Source organism: Parasteatoda tepidariorum, chromosome 1 (genome assembly GCF_982258835.1).
Source record: "Parasteatoda tepidariorum strain Cologne lab strain chromosome 1, Ptep-v5.0, whole genome shotgun sequence".
NCBI lineage: Eukaryota > Metazoa > Arthropoda > Arachnida > Araneae > Theridiidae > Parasteatoda > Parasteatoda tepidariorum.
Window position 1 is genome coordinate 115,122,307 of NC_141755.1, and position 15,628 is coordinate 115,137,934.

A 15,628-nucleotide genomic window follows, 5' to 3' on the forward strand; every position below is an offset into this window, starting at 1 on the left:
ACACTATATCAAGTTCTCTCAATTTTGAAAAAATTAAAAAGTTTTAAATTTTTCTAAAAATTTTATGCTAATAAAAATTCAGTACTTACTCAAATCGATGATTTCTATATCCTAAAAGGCAGTGCTCTTTTTCTGGGAACAGTACATAATAATCGTAAGTAAATTCAGATATTAACGGAAAAAGGTGAAAAAAACCTCGGTAGTAACAAGTTATGAACTGCTTCTTCTTTGACATAGCTATGACCTGTAAAGAAGATGAATTTTGTAGAAATTTATTCGTAAAATTTGAATCGCTCATTTAAATAATAACTTTTCGAGGCACTCAAATTATGCCGATATATATATTATTATATTACTCAATTACATTGTAAACCTATTTTGAATGTATTTTCAGCAGTTATTGACATTGATTTTTACATAGCTCTTAGATATGGGAAATTCAAATCGCGCATCTGATCGTTTACTTTTTAAGGCATTAATTCAATAGATTTTTTTTTGTCAGTCATTACTTTTGATTTCCTCATATTTTTTAAATCCCTATATTTTTTATACGATATTATTTATTACAACAATCAAATCTTGAAGCACGAAACATGCATTTAAGTAACTCCTTTTGGAAGAGTCCAATTAGCGTGATTTCGTCGTCGACCTATTTTCGGTAATTACTCCTAACGATTTCATGATACTTAATTTTTCTTTTAACGTGATGATGATTTACAAAATGTGAAAAAGGAAATACTTAGTGCGTTTCCTTCCCAACAAAATCCGAGAATATTGCCCATAATATTAGAATAAAAAAAAAACTACCTATTACAATAAACATATTAAAAAAACTACATTATTTTTTTGCTTCTGTAAACACAGCGTTTTTGTTACCTTAAATTAATAACATACATCGTTGTCATTATTGAAAGTGTCTTGCGAGAAGATATTAGTGCTACAGAGTTTTTAAAAAAATCATGTGAAAATCAACAGTAATATCTGCCAAAAAGAACTAAATCGAAAGGCCACAAGGATTTTGAGCAAATCTAATTTTTATTCTAATTTGGGTTCTAATTTTTATCGCGTCGTAACAATTGCGTATAAAAATTTTGGGATTTAAAAAACCACATGGATATCAGTAACAATAACAAAAAAAAAAAATCTACAAAAAAAAAAAAAAACAGTGGTATTGCCATGCCAAAAAGTGACTTATAAATGCACAAACTGAATTTTGTGTGTTGTAATAATAGTGCATAAAAAAATATAGGGATTTAAAAGAAAAACATTGAAAAATTCATAGCAATAATAGCAGATAAAATAATTGAATGATGGTACTGACACAAATCGAGCACATAAAAAAATTATTGCTAAAAAAAATTCTCTCTATATATTTAAACGTCGTAATAAGGTGGGAATTTTAAAAGCCATGAGAAAATCAATTGCATTAACTGCATTGAAAAAAAGACCAAAACACGGATTTACGATGATATTTAGCGTATTAAAAAGTTATAACTGAAGAAGGCAATTCGAAATTTCAATGTCATATTAACTTATTAAAAATTGATGTGATCTAATTATAGCCAAATAAGAAAGGGGACAAATGTATCACATTTATTAAAAACTTTTTTTTTGACAAAATTACTGCTCTTAACAAAACTTTTCAAAATTATCAATTTTATACCTTCGTTTGCTTCAGTACTTGATTGATTCTAGTCAAAGTTATAAATTTTTTTTTCTTCGAGTTTATCCGAAGTTGCGTTCAATCAAATCTGCATAAAAAAAAGTCGTTATTGTGCATGAATGTGAACTTCGAAATAAAAAAGGGGGTGCAGATAAGGCTGGAATTAATGCCTTGTTAAGAAGATTTTGCATAACTAACAAAGTGAAATTTTTAAATTAGTGGAATTTTAAGAAAATTTTGTCGCAATACAAATTATTGACTCACAAAAGTTCTAAGATTAGCAGAAGAATCACATGCCTGGGTCTGTATATATATATATATATATATATATATATATATATATATATCAAATATAAAAACTATTTTTCAAACAGTTTATAATTGTAATCTAGCTTAATACATTACGTAGAACTAAATGAATTTTTGTGCAATTTAATACATAATAAATAATTTTTTAATTTGTGAAAACTAAAATCATTCGGAGAGTAATGTATGAATATACATATAGTATGAATTTATTAAGATATATTAAAATTGAAGTTTTGTTTCCAAGTCTTATGTAAAGGATGATAGTAGAACCTAGTCTTATAATTAAACAGTTAAAACATTTGAATCTTACAAACACATTTGAATAAATCAATCATGTACTAAGAATAATCTTAATTTTAAATACAATTCACAATTATAAATAGCATATTAATTTTCTTAAGCAATACATTTAAGTATGCAAACTCAAAAGAATGTCTTGATAATATACTAAAAATATTGATAAATAAATATTTTAAAATTCTTTACGAAACTAAAATAATATAAAAATAGTATTTTGTTTCCTTTTTCTTAAAGTAAATGCAATTTTTTTTAAACTATCTTGAACAACATTAAAGTTTATACAATTAAGTTTTAACTACTCATATAATGTCTTTAAATCAGTGTTTCCCTAACTTATGACTTTTGTGTACCTTTTCTAAATATTTTGTAACGCTGTGTACTACTAATAAAAAACTGAATGTATTTTTTACTATAAAAATTGCACAAAAGTTAAAAATCACAATTGGCTGTTGACACCACTAATTATTAACTGTTAACTCTGCAAAAAATAACCAATAGAAAAATATGTAATCGTAAATTTTCATGGCTAGCTTTGTGTTTTAATAAAATGTTTTGAAATTTTAGTTTTTTGCAAGATATTTCGCATAAGAACGCGTACCCCCGCTAAACTGTTTCTGTACCCCTAGGGGTACTTGTACCACACTTTGGGAAACACAACTTTAAATTATTGTATTGGTATTTTGAAGTCTTTTCCATTTCGTCTAGTTTTTAACCAGAGTCCTGAAAGAAATTCAAACTGTGGTTTAAAAGATTTTCAACAGTAAATAGAAAGCAATATTACAGCTTCTTGGTTATGTAATACAGTTCTCAGCATTTTGATGGGTGTTGAATCCAGGTAATGAAAATCATCATCAAACATGCACTTGTAACCACTCAACTTATATTTAAACAAAGAGCCATTCTGCAACGAGAAGAAAAAATAAAGATTAAGTCAGAGCAGTCTTAATTAGCAAACAGGGCCCCCTGGCACAGAAATGTTTTGGGTCCCTATAACATGTCATACAGCTTAAAATCGAACAAAATATCTTCATTTACATAAAATAAAGCATTTTTAAGATATGCGAAAATTTTAACTAACTTAATGGATTTTTATTACCCCCCAAAACTTAATGCACATAAAATAAAGCATTTTTATCCCAAGTAATAAATATTTTGCTTTATCACGCTTTTATTAGGGCAGAAGCAAAAAAAAAAATAATACAGTAGAGAACCGATTATCCGGAACGATCGGGACCATCGCGATTCCGGATAACTGATTTTTCCGGTTTTCTGAATCGCTACAAAATGCCGTTTTTTTTATGTTTATAAAACGAAACTAAAAAATTATTTTGAAACAGTTTTAGAAATAATAAAAAATGATAAATAATAATACACTTAAGTTTAAATAAGAAAAGAAATTATGAAATAAAAATTATATACAGGCTTATATATGTTATTAATGTTATTATTAGCATTAATAACATATGTAAGCTATTTGTGCTTATGTGAGATTCGTCTACAAACGGCTTTTGATCCGTCCTCTAAATCAGTTCTTTCGTCAACTGGATACGCTGTACGCTCTAAATAACAAAATGGGCTCAAAATCTTGCAGGGAAAAAAATTTTTTTTAATGGAAGAAAGTTAATTTCCGGTTCCGAATTTCATTCCGGTTATATGGTTTTCCGGTTTTCTGATTTCCGGATAAGAGGTTCTGCACTGTAATAATCTATGCTGTGATTGGAAGTTTGCCAATTTTTTTTGGGGAAAAAAATGCAAAAATCAACATATTTTTTTTATTTCATTAATAACTAATTTTCATTAATTAGGAACTAAAACATAAGATAACACACAAGTTCTAAGTTGAAATTGAAATTTTTTTTTTATGTGCAAAAAATATTTAATTTACCATCGGTTTACAATCCCAAATTACCTCGAGCAAATGAAAAAAGTTAAATATTAGTCTTTGTATATGTTCACATCTTCATAATCTGAAAAAATCATCTGCATTACTTTCACTTTCGCTCACGAACGCCATTTTTTTAAAAATGCAACCATCGTACATACAATTATACAAAACACGTCTGCAGTCCCATAAATAGCAAAACTCCCAAACAAAAATCGGCTAACTTCCAATCACAGCAGAGATTATAATTTTTTTTTTTTGCTTCTGCCTCAATAAAAGTGTGAAAAAACAAAATATTTATTACTTGGGATAATAAATCTTTGCAATATATACATACCCAAATTAACTCCGGATAAACAGGCAAGCGGTTAAGTAAATGTTACAAAATTTTAAGCTCATATGATGATTTCAAAAGTATGTAATTATGACTTTAAATTAAAATTTAGGCAATACATGTAACAAAGGAGTGTTTAAAATGAGAACATAGAATCTTTCACATATAATAATCTAATGTTGTGTGTTATCGTATGAAATGAATAGCGAGAGTGTTTTTAGAAACAAACAGGAGTAGGATAGAATTTCTTGCACATAAATTCCATCTTTCTTCAAAAATGAAGAAAATCAAAATTTCAACAAAGGTCAAAAAAGAAAAACAAAAATATGTTAAAAAAATTTGCTACAGTAAGACACTATGCTGTAGAAAGATTGTCTTGTATTAATTAATAATACAATTTCTTTTTACCTGAATCAAATGAGACACAAAAAAATCAGAACAATAGTTCCTAACTAGCCTCCTAATGAGGTGGATCAGGTTCGAATCACGGCAATTTGAAATCAGCACCAGGTTCGCACCGACCACAGTACTGACGTAAAATATCATCAGTGGTAGACGGATCATGGGTTAGCGTCCCTTTGCTGTCAGGCTAATTTTGGGAGGTTTTCCTCTCCATGTAAAGCAAATGAGGGTTAGTTCAATAAAAAAATCCTCCATGAAACCAAATTGTTCCTAATACTCGATCCAGAATTACCCTTGCCTTCTGGATTGGGTTCTAAGCTATGAGACTATGTAGTTGAACATTAATAGTCCCAATCTAAAGATTAGGTCGGCTTGTTTAAGGATGGTTATATAACAAAAATAGTTCTGATAATTTTAGGCATTAAAAGTTCGATTTTGTGCTTTTACACATTTAATATTATTACCTAGACAAGTGAGGTATCATATCCCTCCTAAAATACTATTGTTTATTTTTGTCTCAAGCTTAAATGAATAAGACAAAATCAAAGTCAATAAAACTATTATTTCAGAAGTTACATTGATTTTTCTGTATATAAAAAAAGTACTTTTTTTGAACTGCACTTAATATGGACAAAAAACCATAACCTAAAAACTATTCATCTTATTAATTTGAGTCCTATGCGATTCAGCTAAATAAGTTACAAAAGAAAATATACTTTACATCTATTAAAACAGGGTGTGTAGCCACAAAATAAGCACATTTTAAGTACTCAAAAAATACTTTTAATAACTTTCCAAAAAAAATCATAATAATGATCTGTGCAGTAATAATTCCCCCCCCCCCCTATCGTTTAAAGTTCTTAATTTATGAACATAAAGTCAATAAATTCAAAAACATTTTCACAAAATTTTAATAAAAAATGAGCACTTTCAAGGACTTTTTAAAAATGCCATGCACTCTGTAATAGCAATCTCAACTGTGTAAATAAGTATAATTAAAAAATGGTACTCTTTATTTGTACAAATAAGAACTATTTTGTTTCATTGACTGGCATTTAGTTTCATTCATTTCACCATGAAAAATACTGAAGAAACAATGCCTGCCTATATAGCTATATCGGTTGCATACAGAAAGTACAAAACTGCACAACTATTTCTCTCATCCAACATAACCTCATTTAATTTAAAGTAAAAATTTATGTTTGGAGGAATGCATATATGCCTAAATAGAAATATTTAAGTTTCCACCCAACTTTCCTCTGACCAAAGCCTGTTATGCAAGGTTTCATAACTTTCACTTACCTTTGGTTTTTAACACTAAACATACTCACACTTAACACATTTTTACACATTTAACAACATTAACATATTTCTACCACAGTCAGTCAAATGACTGGACTTTACGTTTATGGTATGGAATATGGATGTTAGGAAGGAAATAAACTAAAAAAACTTTATTGTAATGAAACAAAATTGTATATAGTTAATTTTTATGTATTACAAACACAAAGAATAAGAATTTTTAATTCATGGCTCAACACATTTTTTACATATACAGGGTGTTTAAATTGTACATTTTCCGCAAACATATTTCTTCTAATTATTATTATTTATTATAATTCTCATAATTAATATTATTTCTTCTAAAAACTTGTGCTGTCCTGATTGTTTTGACATTTTTCTGGGTAAAAACCAAAAGTTAGTTAGAAATGAAGTAAAGCTATCCAAATAAAATATAAGCTACTTACCAAAACATTTAGTTTCTGTCACTTTTCCTTACACAAATATGGCAATCTAAAATGTTAGGTACTTTCTTGAAATTTGAATTCACAGTTAGTCTGATTGAACTCACTACGCAACAGTCCTTGCAGAACTGTGCAACTCACCGAATGCAATATGTTGAACACGCATTACATCGTGATTTCTGATCCGATAACCTCATAAAGCAATACATTTTTCTCCCGGTCAAATGACCGGTTGTGGATGAAATAGGTAGGGGAGATGGGGGCACTTGTGAACAGGAGGCACAAGTGAACATGGTATGTTTTACCAATATGATTTGAAATAAAAAATCTTAAAAAATTTTCAATTGATGACAGTACTTGTCCTACCTCTCTGCGAAACTTTCAGAACAATGAGACATTTTGTTGTTCTATTCTGACAATTTCTTTGTATCAGCTGGTGTTGTATATATTATAATCACTAGCTTCTTCAAGTGAAAGCATAGTATAAATCAACTAATGAACTAAAACTAACTATTGCAGACCATTATATGAACATTCAGGTAAGTTTATGACAATTATTATTTTTTTTTTCAATTAAAAATTCTTTATTTTTCAAGTAAGGTTTAAGAAGGATGATGGGGCACTTGTGAACAAATCATCTGGGGCAGAAGTGAACAGTTCACATGTGCCCCTACATAGTATTAAGATTATTATCCTCGTGATATTAAAAATTTAAAAAAATATGTATGCATTTAAAATTATTATTATTTAATTTTCCATAATTAATTAATTAATTTTTTCTTTAAAAATTATTTTTTTTTAATTAAATGGTTGATCGCGCATCACGCATACTAACTGATACACCTGAGAAAGATAGAATTGCTAAACTACAGATGAAAAGATAGAAAAATAAAAAAAAAGCACGAAAGAGTATCAGAGAGGAAAGAAAAAAGCCCATTACAACTCCTGAGGAACATGAAATTGCGAAAAACCCAACAGTGAAAAAATTATTGTACAGCTGAAAAATTATTTTCTTATTGACAGTACTGTTGTACAGTTTAAATTCACATAGTAAGCTACAACCCCTTCAGTATAATACGTATCTATATCTGTCATATTAAAGATTTTTTTCCTTGAAATATGATGATTGTTTTGTGTTTTTAATCTTGTTCATAAGTGCCCCAGGCATGTTCACATGTGCCCCCAATCGGGACACATGTGAACAATTGAAGTCATTTTTTTAAAATATCATAAAGTAAAGAAATATTTTATTGAAAAATCTCAAAAAATTCCATAAGACAAAGAAAAGACTATTTAAACATATGGACTTCTTTACTGTGAGAAATGTATGATATTTTTTGAAAAATGAAGAAATAAAAAAAAATGTTCACATGTGCCCCCCTCTCCCCTATACGAAAAGTATTATTAGAAACAAAAAGAATTTTAAAAATAATAATAATAGAATATTAACTGTATACAATTGTTAGAAAAAGCCATGAAGTCAAATGTGCAAAAACGATGAGCGCATTTTCGATGCAAAAGTTCTTAAATGATCGTTAAACCGGTTATGGTATGTTTAGTGTTAAATACCAGTACATGAGATGAACTTTTACCTCTAAACCAACAAGGAGATACTGTTCATATCCATCATCTGAAGTTTCAATAGACATGATTTCAATGGAAGTAATCTTCTGTTCAAACCGCCTTCCCTCCACCTCATTAAAAGTTACCTATTAATATTGCAAAGAAATATTAAAAAATATACTTAATAGGGTTTGAAGAAAGGAGCTAGAAGAAAGAAATTTTTACCCTTTTTTGCGTAGTTCCAGTCTCGAGATCCAATTCGTACTTGAATTCAAAGTAGTAAATTTGCACATAAGTTTTTGAATTTCTAGAATAAACAGCAGCTATGAGGGGAGATTTGTGTTTTCCCCTCACTTTTCCAATGGCAAGAAGAGTAATAGGAAATAAAAAAGAGCCATGCATACAACAAAGAGGTTCCTGGAGAGAGGGGAAGAAAAAATATTACAGGATGCCTAAAAACATTTTGAATACACCTGTGGCAGAATTTTTTCTGGCTTTCTGCGACATACCTCTCTAATACTAATATCTTACTGCAAGATACCTTTAAAAATAACGAATATAAATGTTACTAATTTAAAGTAACAGAAGTGTCAAAGAAAAAAATTTTTTTTTAATTGAATATGTAATATTTTTTTATTCTAATATTATGGCAATATTCTTGCATTTTGTAGGAGGAAAAGACACTAATTAATTTTTTTCGTTCTTTTGTAAATAAAAAAAATAAAAAAATTTTTGTTGCATAAAAAAAAAATCTGGAAATCCTTAGTGATAAGTACCGAAAAAAAAAGATCGACGGCAAAATCATGCAAATCAGGCTCTTCAAAAAGGGGTTACTGAGTGCGTGTTTTCATTTTGAGATTCAGTTGTTGTAATAAATAATAAAGTATTAAAAATAATTGATTTAAAGCTATGTGGAAATCAATAGTAATAATTGCATTAAAAAGTGGAATAAAAATTTCTGCAGAAAAAGAAAACCTAAACTTTTTCCTTCATTGCTCTTTATTTTTCATTATTTTCAAATGAGAACGGAAAAAATCACAAGCATTTTTTGAATATAATTCTGAAGAAAAGGAAAAATCTTTCGAAAATTTCTGCACAAAAGAACAACCAAACTTTTTTTACTTCCCAAAGGAAAAATCTTTCTGCAAGAACTCAGTAACATTCTGCAGCAATGTCGCCATGATTCTGCCACAAGGTAGAATACAAAATTCCCATAATGAGTCTCATTTTGATTAAATTCTTTTTATTTTCGCAACTGATTGCACAAATGTTATGATAAGTTTTTAAGTTCTGTCTTATTATTGGCAGTGTGCAATAAATGTTGATCTTGAGATCGCGTACTTGGAGTGAAACTTAATTGTTTGAGAGCCTGACCTCAATTATGCTAATTAATTAGTGCATGCGATATTAAAAGTTACGCATTCAAGACAGAAAAACATACTTTCTATCAAATAACATACCTTTTCTTAATGAATTAAGATTTTTTAAAAAGATAGCTTCAGATTGTGGCTATTCATTAACATAGGAGGGATAGCCGCAATCTGGAAAATAGAGTTTCAATAGTTTAGTTAAAAAATTGTGAAAAAAAAAAAAAATATTGGAATTAATTTTACTTCATTAATTGTGTTTTGTTACATCTTAGATTTCAGTTATGACTACAAATTTTGATAAACACAAATCAAAAAATGACAAAAACAGAAACCTTAGTTTACTTAATATTGCTACTACTTAAGACAGATTAAATGTAACTGTGAAAGTACTTTTCAATGTCATTTGTTGTCCTCAATAAATACTGTGTTCTTAATATCGTAAACAAATATTTTTGATTTTGATTGTGCAATTGATGAATATTAAATAATTTTTTTGCTAAAAAGTGTTTTCAAAGATTGAATATACATATATATTTAAAGTATAAATACATTAGTAACACAAAAAAATAAAACTTTCAGTAAATACCTATTTAATAATATGAAGAATCAGAAATGAACTTATAATTTTCCTTTCTTTTCTCATTTGAAAAAAAAAAAAAAAAAAAAAAAGCATTTTCAGGTACCCGAATTTAAACATCAATAAATTCATTTTCTGTGATTTCTTAGGGTACTTATCAAATTCCCAGCTTTTTATCAGATTGATAAAATTCTTTGTTCTTTGACATTCAGAATAGTTTTCAAAGGGTTTTTTTTTTAAACAGTCAACTATAATTGAAGATTAATGTACCTTAATTTCCTCGCAGTCGAACAAGATATATTGTAGATAACCATCGTGGGAATAAAGTGCCACATTAAATTTATTGACAGCACATACTTCAATAGATACTGTTAGTTCTTGACTCCAAATTATCTTTTTTCCCCTAACTAATATAACTTTCTTGGGAATAATCTGAAAGAAAATAACAAAAAATCTTTGAAATACAAAATCTATCGGTAAATTCACTAAAGGTATTCAGGTCATATCATACATATTTCTTATTCTATTCAGTAGCAATTAATTCATGAAATTTATCACAATAATTCAAATATGGTTGTTGATTTAAAAAAAAAATGTGTCCCTATTAGGGATGAAACAAACAGTGATTTGGCCGAATGTTCAGCGAAAAAAAGTGACACAATACTGAATATTCAGCCAAAAATATCATTCGAATACGGAATATTAGGTAGCCAAATAGCAACACTTTTTACCTCAAAAAAAAAAAAAAAAAATTATTTTAAATTTTTTTTCCATATAAATATTTTTAGTCATTATTGAAAAATAATCAAAACTTAGCTGTAGTATTGGTGTGTGGTAAAGATAAAAAAAAAACTATAATAGAAATTTTTAAGATAATAAAGATAATTAGAAATATGTAAGATAAATAAAAAAAACTGACTAACAACTATTAAAAAAACTAAAGTTGTAAAGATGAAAAAGGGAAACAGAAAAAAATATCCTTTTCATCATGCAAAACAAAACTTAAATGCTAAACATAATATTTTCCCGGAAACGGAAGTATTCATAAAACGGAAGAGATATAGTTTATCAGAAATGCTTTTAAAAATGTTGCACTATCATAAAAGCCCATAAAAAACAGATGATATTCAAAAGAGAAAAAATAAGAATCTATCTTAATTTTTGGGCGAAAACTTTAAACCTAAACATCCCAGTTTTCCAATAACCCTATTTTCAAGAAAAAGTGGAGAAAAAAAAAGTCTGAAAGAAACGCTCTTAAAAGCAGCGTTATAATAAAATTGTGTGTAAAAACAAATGTTTTTTTCTTTTTTAAAAAAGGAGAAGGCTAGATACTAAGCAAAATAAAAATAGTTATAAATTTTTAAACAAAAATTTAACGCTAAAAACCGCTATTTAACTTCTTCACATTGCCATATTTTTAGAAAAAGCGGCCATTAAAAAATAACGTTTATTAGAAAGTTCTTCCAAAAATGCTGTTTCATAATAAAAATGCTGCTAAGAAAATTTAATTAAAAAAAAGACAAAGAGAAAAAAGAATTATTCTTAGTTCTGAAATATAATTTTAACATTGAGAGTCACAGTTTTCTATGTCAGCAGTTCCAAACTTTTTTTCTACTACGGAATCCTAATTAATCAAACTTCTTTCAATCGAACCCCTACCTTATAAATAAAGTTTGAGATAATTTTCAACATTATAACCTATCTATAAAAAACTATAATTAAAATATTTAATTAGAGGAATGAAATTTTTTTTTACCGTTTTATGATTAATGATTCTGTTTCAGCTCTATATACATAAGCTGAAAATGATTAAAATAAGCCAAATTATGGTTTACTTCTATATAAAAACTTAAAAGAATATACAAGTAGTTATAGACATTGAAAATGGTTATTGGAGATACATATTTCTTTTTAAAGAATTAAGTTATTTTAATTTGAAAGGCGCGAGAGGAAATACTAATAGATTGTTTCATAAATGCTTGTTTTTTTTATCATTTGTTCAACATATTGTTCTTAGAAATATTATATTTTTCTCTAAAAATGCCATATTTCACTAGCATTTTGCTGGAAGTTATTTCACGAAAGAAACCGTAAGGTTCAATACATTATGAATTATATAGAGGATCTAAATATAATTAGAGATTTCAAAACTCATCACTGATTATTAAAAGTACTAACTTCCGGAACCCAGTTAACTCTTCTGTGGAACCATAGGGTTTCGAACAACGCCACTTAGGAGCCGCCATTACTGTAAAAGACACGTTATCTGTTTTTCCGTGGAGGAAAAAAGCACCAATAAAAAATAAAGTCTATTAGAAATGTTTTGTAAAACTGCTGCTATATAATTAACGTGTTGAAAAACAATTACAGGGTTGCCACTCAAATCTGGAAGAAAAAAATTCCTTGCGTTTTCCCTGTACATATTATACACAATATAATAAGAGGAAACAACAATTACTATGCTCTTGTGTGGGCTATATTGGGCAAACTATATTTATTAGTTTTAATTGCTGAAAAAATAGCTGAACATACTTATATAATACTATAGTAAATGAAAATAGTTTAGTATAGCTGAAATATCATGGTTGAATATCCCATAGATTATGCTTTGAGTGGTCACCATTTTTTAAAAGACAAAAATAAGAAACAAAATTCCCTGTATATTCCCAGTTTGTAAAGAAAAAAACAAAATTTCCTGCATTTTCAAAATACCCTGTATTTTCCAGGTTTTCTCTGTGGAGTGGCAACCCCTAAATTACCCAAGTATCCACATTAAGAGCCTTGATACCTATATTTTAGAATATTTCTTTAACTATTAAAATACCACCAAGTAAAACAATGCTAAAAATGTCACTAAAATTAGTTATTTATCATTGGTGTAGATAATAATCATCAGCAGCATTGGCACGACAGCCCTTTGTGAGCCTGGGTCTTCCTCAGAAGCTTTTCCCATTCTGCCCTTAACCCAGCAATTGCTTTCCAGTTCTTTACTTTAAGGATGGCAAAATCCGCATCCACACAGTCTTTCCATCTCTTTTTGGGTCTTCCTCTTGGTCTTTTATTGGAGGGGGTTGCATTAAAAACTCTTAATGCTGTTCGTTCTGGACTCATTCTCAATACATGCCCGGCCCATCTCATTCTACTTAGCTTAATAGATTTAATGATATCATCATTCAAATTCAATTATTCATCATCAATTAAAATATTCAGTTTATCCATGATTAAAATTATATTGATAAAATATATCACAAATATACAGATAATGTCCTCATAGAAGAGCGCCAATTTTCGACAACACAGGACGAAAATTTCCAAAAATACATTATTACACCAAACAGCTATCTTCTTGAGGTACTAAATGGTTTGCAACACATCTAATGGTTATTTATAACCCGAATGAAAAATTTATGCATGTGGTTTCAGATAACTATAGCAATGCTAATTTGGTGATGTAACTCTTACATGTATGCTCATCATAATTCTTACTTAAGATAACAAATACAAATTTATTAAATATTAAAGAATGTGGAAAAACATGTTTGATTAAATTGAGCTGTAAGAAACGTCACTATTTTTTAAATACAGTAGAGTCCTGATTATCTGAGTTTCCGCTTTAATCGAGCTATCAAATATTTAAAGTATCAGGGGTGATTGTGAGCCCAAGCCAAAATTCCAGAAAATTTCTTGAGTTAAAAAAAAAGTTTAAATTGAAAAAAATTTAAACAAGTTTATTTTTCCTTTTTCTCAATATTTCTTAGTTTACTTAAAATATATTTACAATTTTACGCATACCTATACCATTTATACATACCTATGATGTCCTGGAGAAGTAATTAAAATTTACAAATATGTCTTTTTTTCTTGAGTTTATGATTATAACAACTATTTACTGATAAAAAGTGAATATTAATCATGATTATAAGCTTATAAAGTATCTCTCTGGCTCTCTCTTACAAACAAATAAAATAAACTGTGTTTTTAAGTTCCATGTTTGAAAATTTGATTTCCAGAAACTTCTGTGATCAATGATTGTTTTAAATGTCTGGACCTTCAATCTCCGGAAACTTCCGGATCACTGTTAGCGAAAAATCCGGAAATCCGGATTTTTTCCGGAGCACAATCAGCCCTGAAGTATTTTTTTTCTAGTTTATTTTTTATTTTTAAAACTACCACCGAAAAAATTCTGAATTTTATCTTCCAAACACTCAGAAAAACTAAAATTAACAACTTGATCTGACGAAATGATCATGTAAAAATCTCTCATACAGATGGACTAAAAGCTATCAGAAGTGCTATTGAAAATTTAGAACAAGAAGAGGCTACACCAGCATTCCTGCTATCCATAAAAAAAATGGCAAAAGATTGCTGCGGAAAAGCGTCAAAGTAATGTAAAATAAAAACCAATTAAGAACTTTTTTAAGTAAAAACTCTTTCCTTCTCGTAAAGTATGCTCTTTAAGTGTTTTTAAGTAAGCTTTTTAATAAAATATGAATTGTATGTAGTGTACTCGTAAAAGTTTTGTATTTGTTGAATATATTACATTTATACCTACTCTTTTTCTTTCCTTTTTTATATTCTTCGCTTTGACCTAGTTTTTTGACTATCTGAGTAAGTCACATTAACTATGATAATTGGGAGTCTACTGTATTTGAAAAAAAAAAGAAAGAAAGAAATTGTCTTCAGTTTACTTTATAACAATGGCTACTGCTAATAAGAAAGGATGGTAGTACAAACGGTTCTTCACCCCTGTGTGAAGAACCGGTAGTGGTGATACCAAATTAGTAATTTTAATGAGAAAACAATTATTACGCTTTATTATGGAAAATAATTTTATCAAATTGTTTCCAATTACAAATAAAAAAGACATTTTTAAAATTTCTCTTAATTGAAAAAAAAAAATGAAGATTTTGTACACAATTTAACTGCGCTATAATGAACTCTGGATACAGTGAAATTAGATTATAGGTAACGTTTATGTGTCTCGGTCCAGTTATTTAACTAACGTTATTTCAAATGCTTATAATAAACAGCTAAGAAGTAGCTATTTCGTTTATAGTAAACTCAATGCGATAATTTTAAAAGTACATGAAATGTACTTTTAAAAGTACTTAGAGGAGTAATTTAGCTGGAATGACAAATATTTTTCCAAAAACGGGTATAGGAGAGAGTGATTTGGTAGCACAGAAATTCCTAGTTTATACGAAATGACAAAAATCAGGCATGAAAGTGGACAAAAATAAAAAAAGCGAACTTTTATAATGCAGGCCACTGGGAGGAGAGGGTGGGGGGTGCTCTATATGATACTGAGATTTATAAAAGCAACTTTTAACTATGCTGGGAGATTTTTATTTAATATTTAAAGTGGCAGAAGCATTTAGACAGTTAACTTTAAATTTTTCTTAAATATAATTTTAAAATTGCGACCACTACTATATTAAAAAAAATTAAGCAATTATAGGAAGGCACGACTATTAAATTACTTA

General features: G+C 28.3%; 1 protein-coding gene across 4 annotated transcripts in view; it reads right to left on the bottom strand.

Moving 5' to 3' along the window:
• LOC107450605 (splicing factor 3B subunit 3) overlaps window positions 1–15,628 on the bottom strand; it is a 92,169-nt gene that overhangs the window by 35,885 nt on the left and 40,656 nt on the right. For 3 of the 4 annotated variants that reach the window (XM_087150899.1, XM_087150903.1, XM_071179337.2), the window contains 5 exons: window positions 10,416–10,577; window positions 8,424–8,615; window positions 8,228–8,344; window positions 3,054–3,173; window positions 90–244 (listed from right to left, as the gene is read on the bottom strand). In XM_087150899.1, the coding sequence (XP_087007025.1) occupies window positions 90–244; window positions 3,054–3,173; window positions 8,228–8,344; window positions 8,424–8,615; window positions 10,416–10,577 (746 nt within the window). The remainder of the gene's footprint in view (window positions 1–89; window positions 245–3,053; window positions 3,174–8,227; window positions 8,345–8,423; window positions 8,616–10,415; window positions 10,578–15,628) is intronic. The other variant, XM_087150907.1, reaches the window with a different exon arrangement.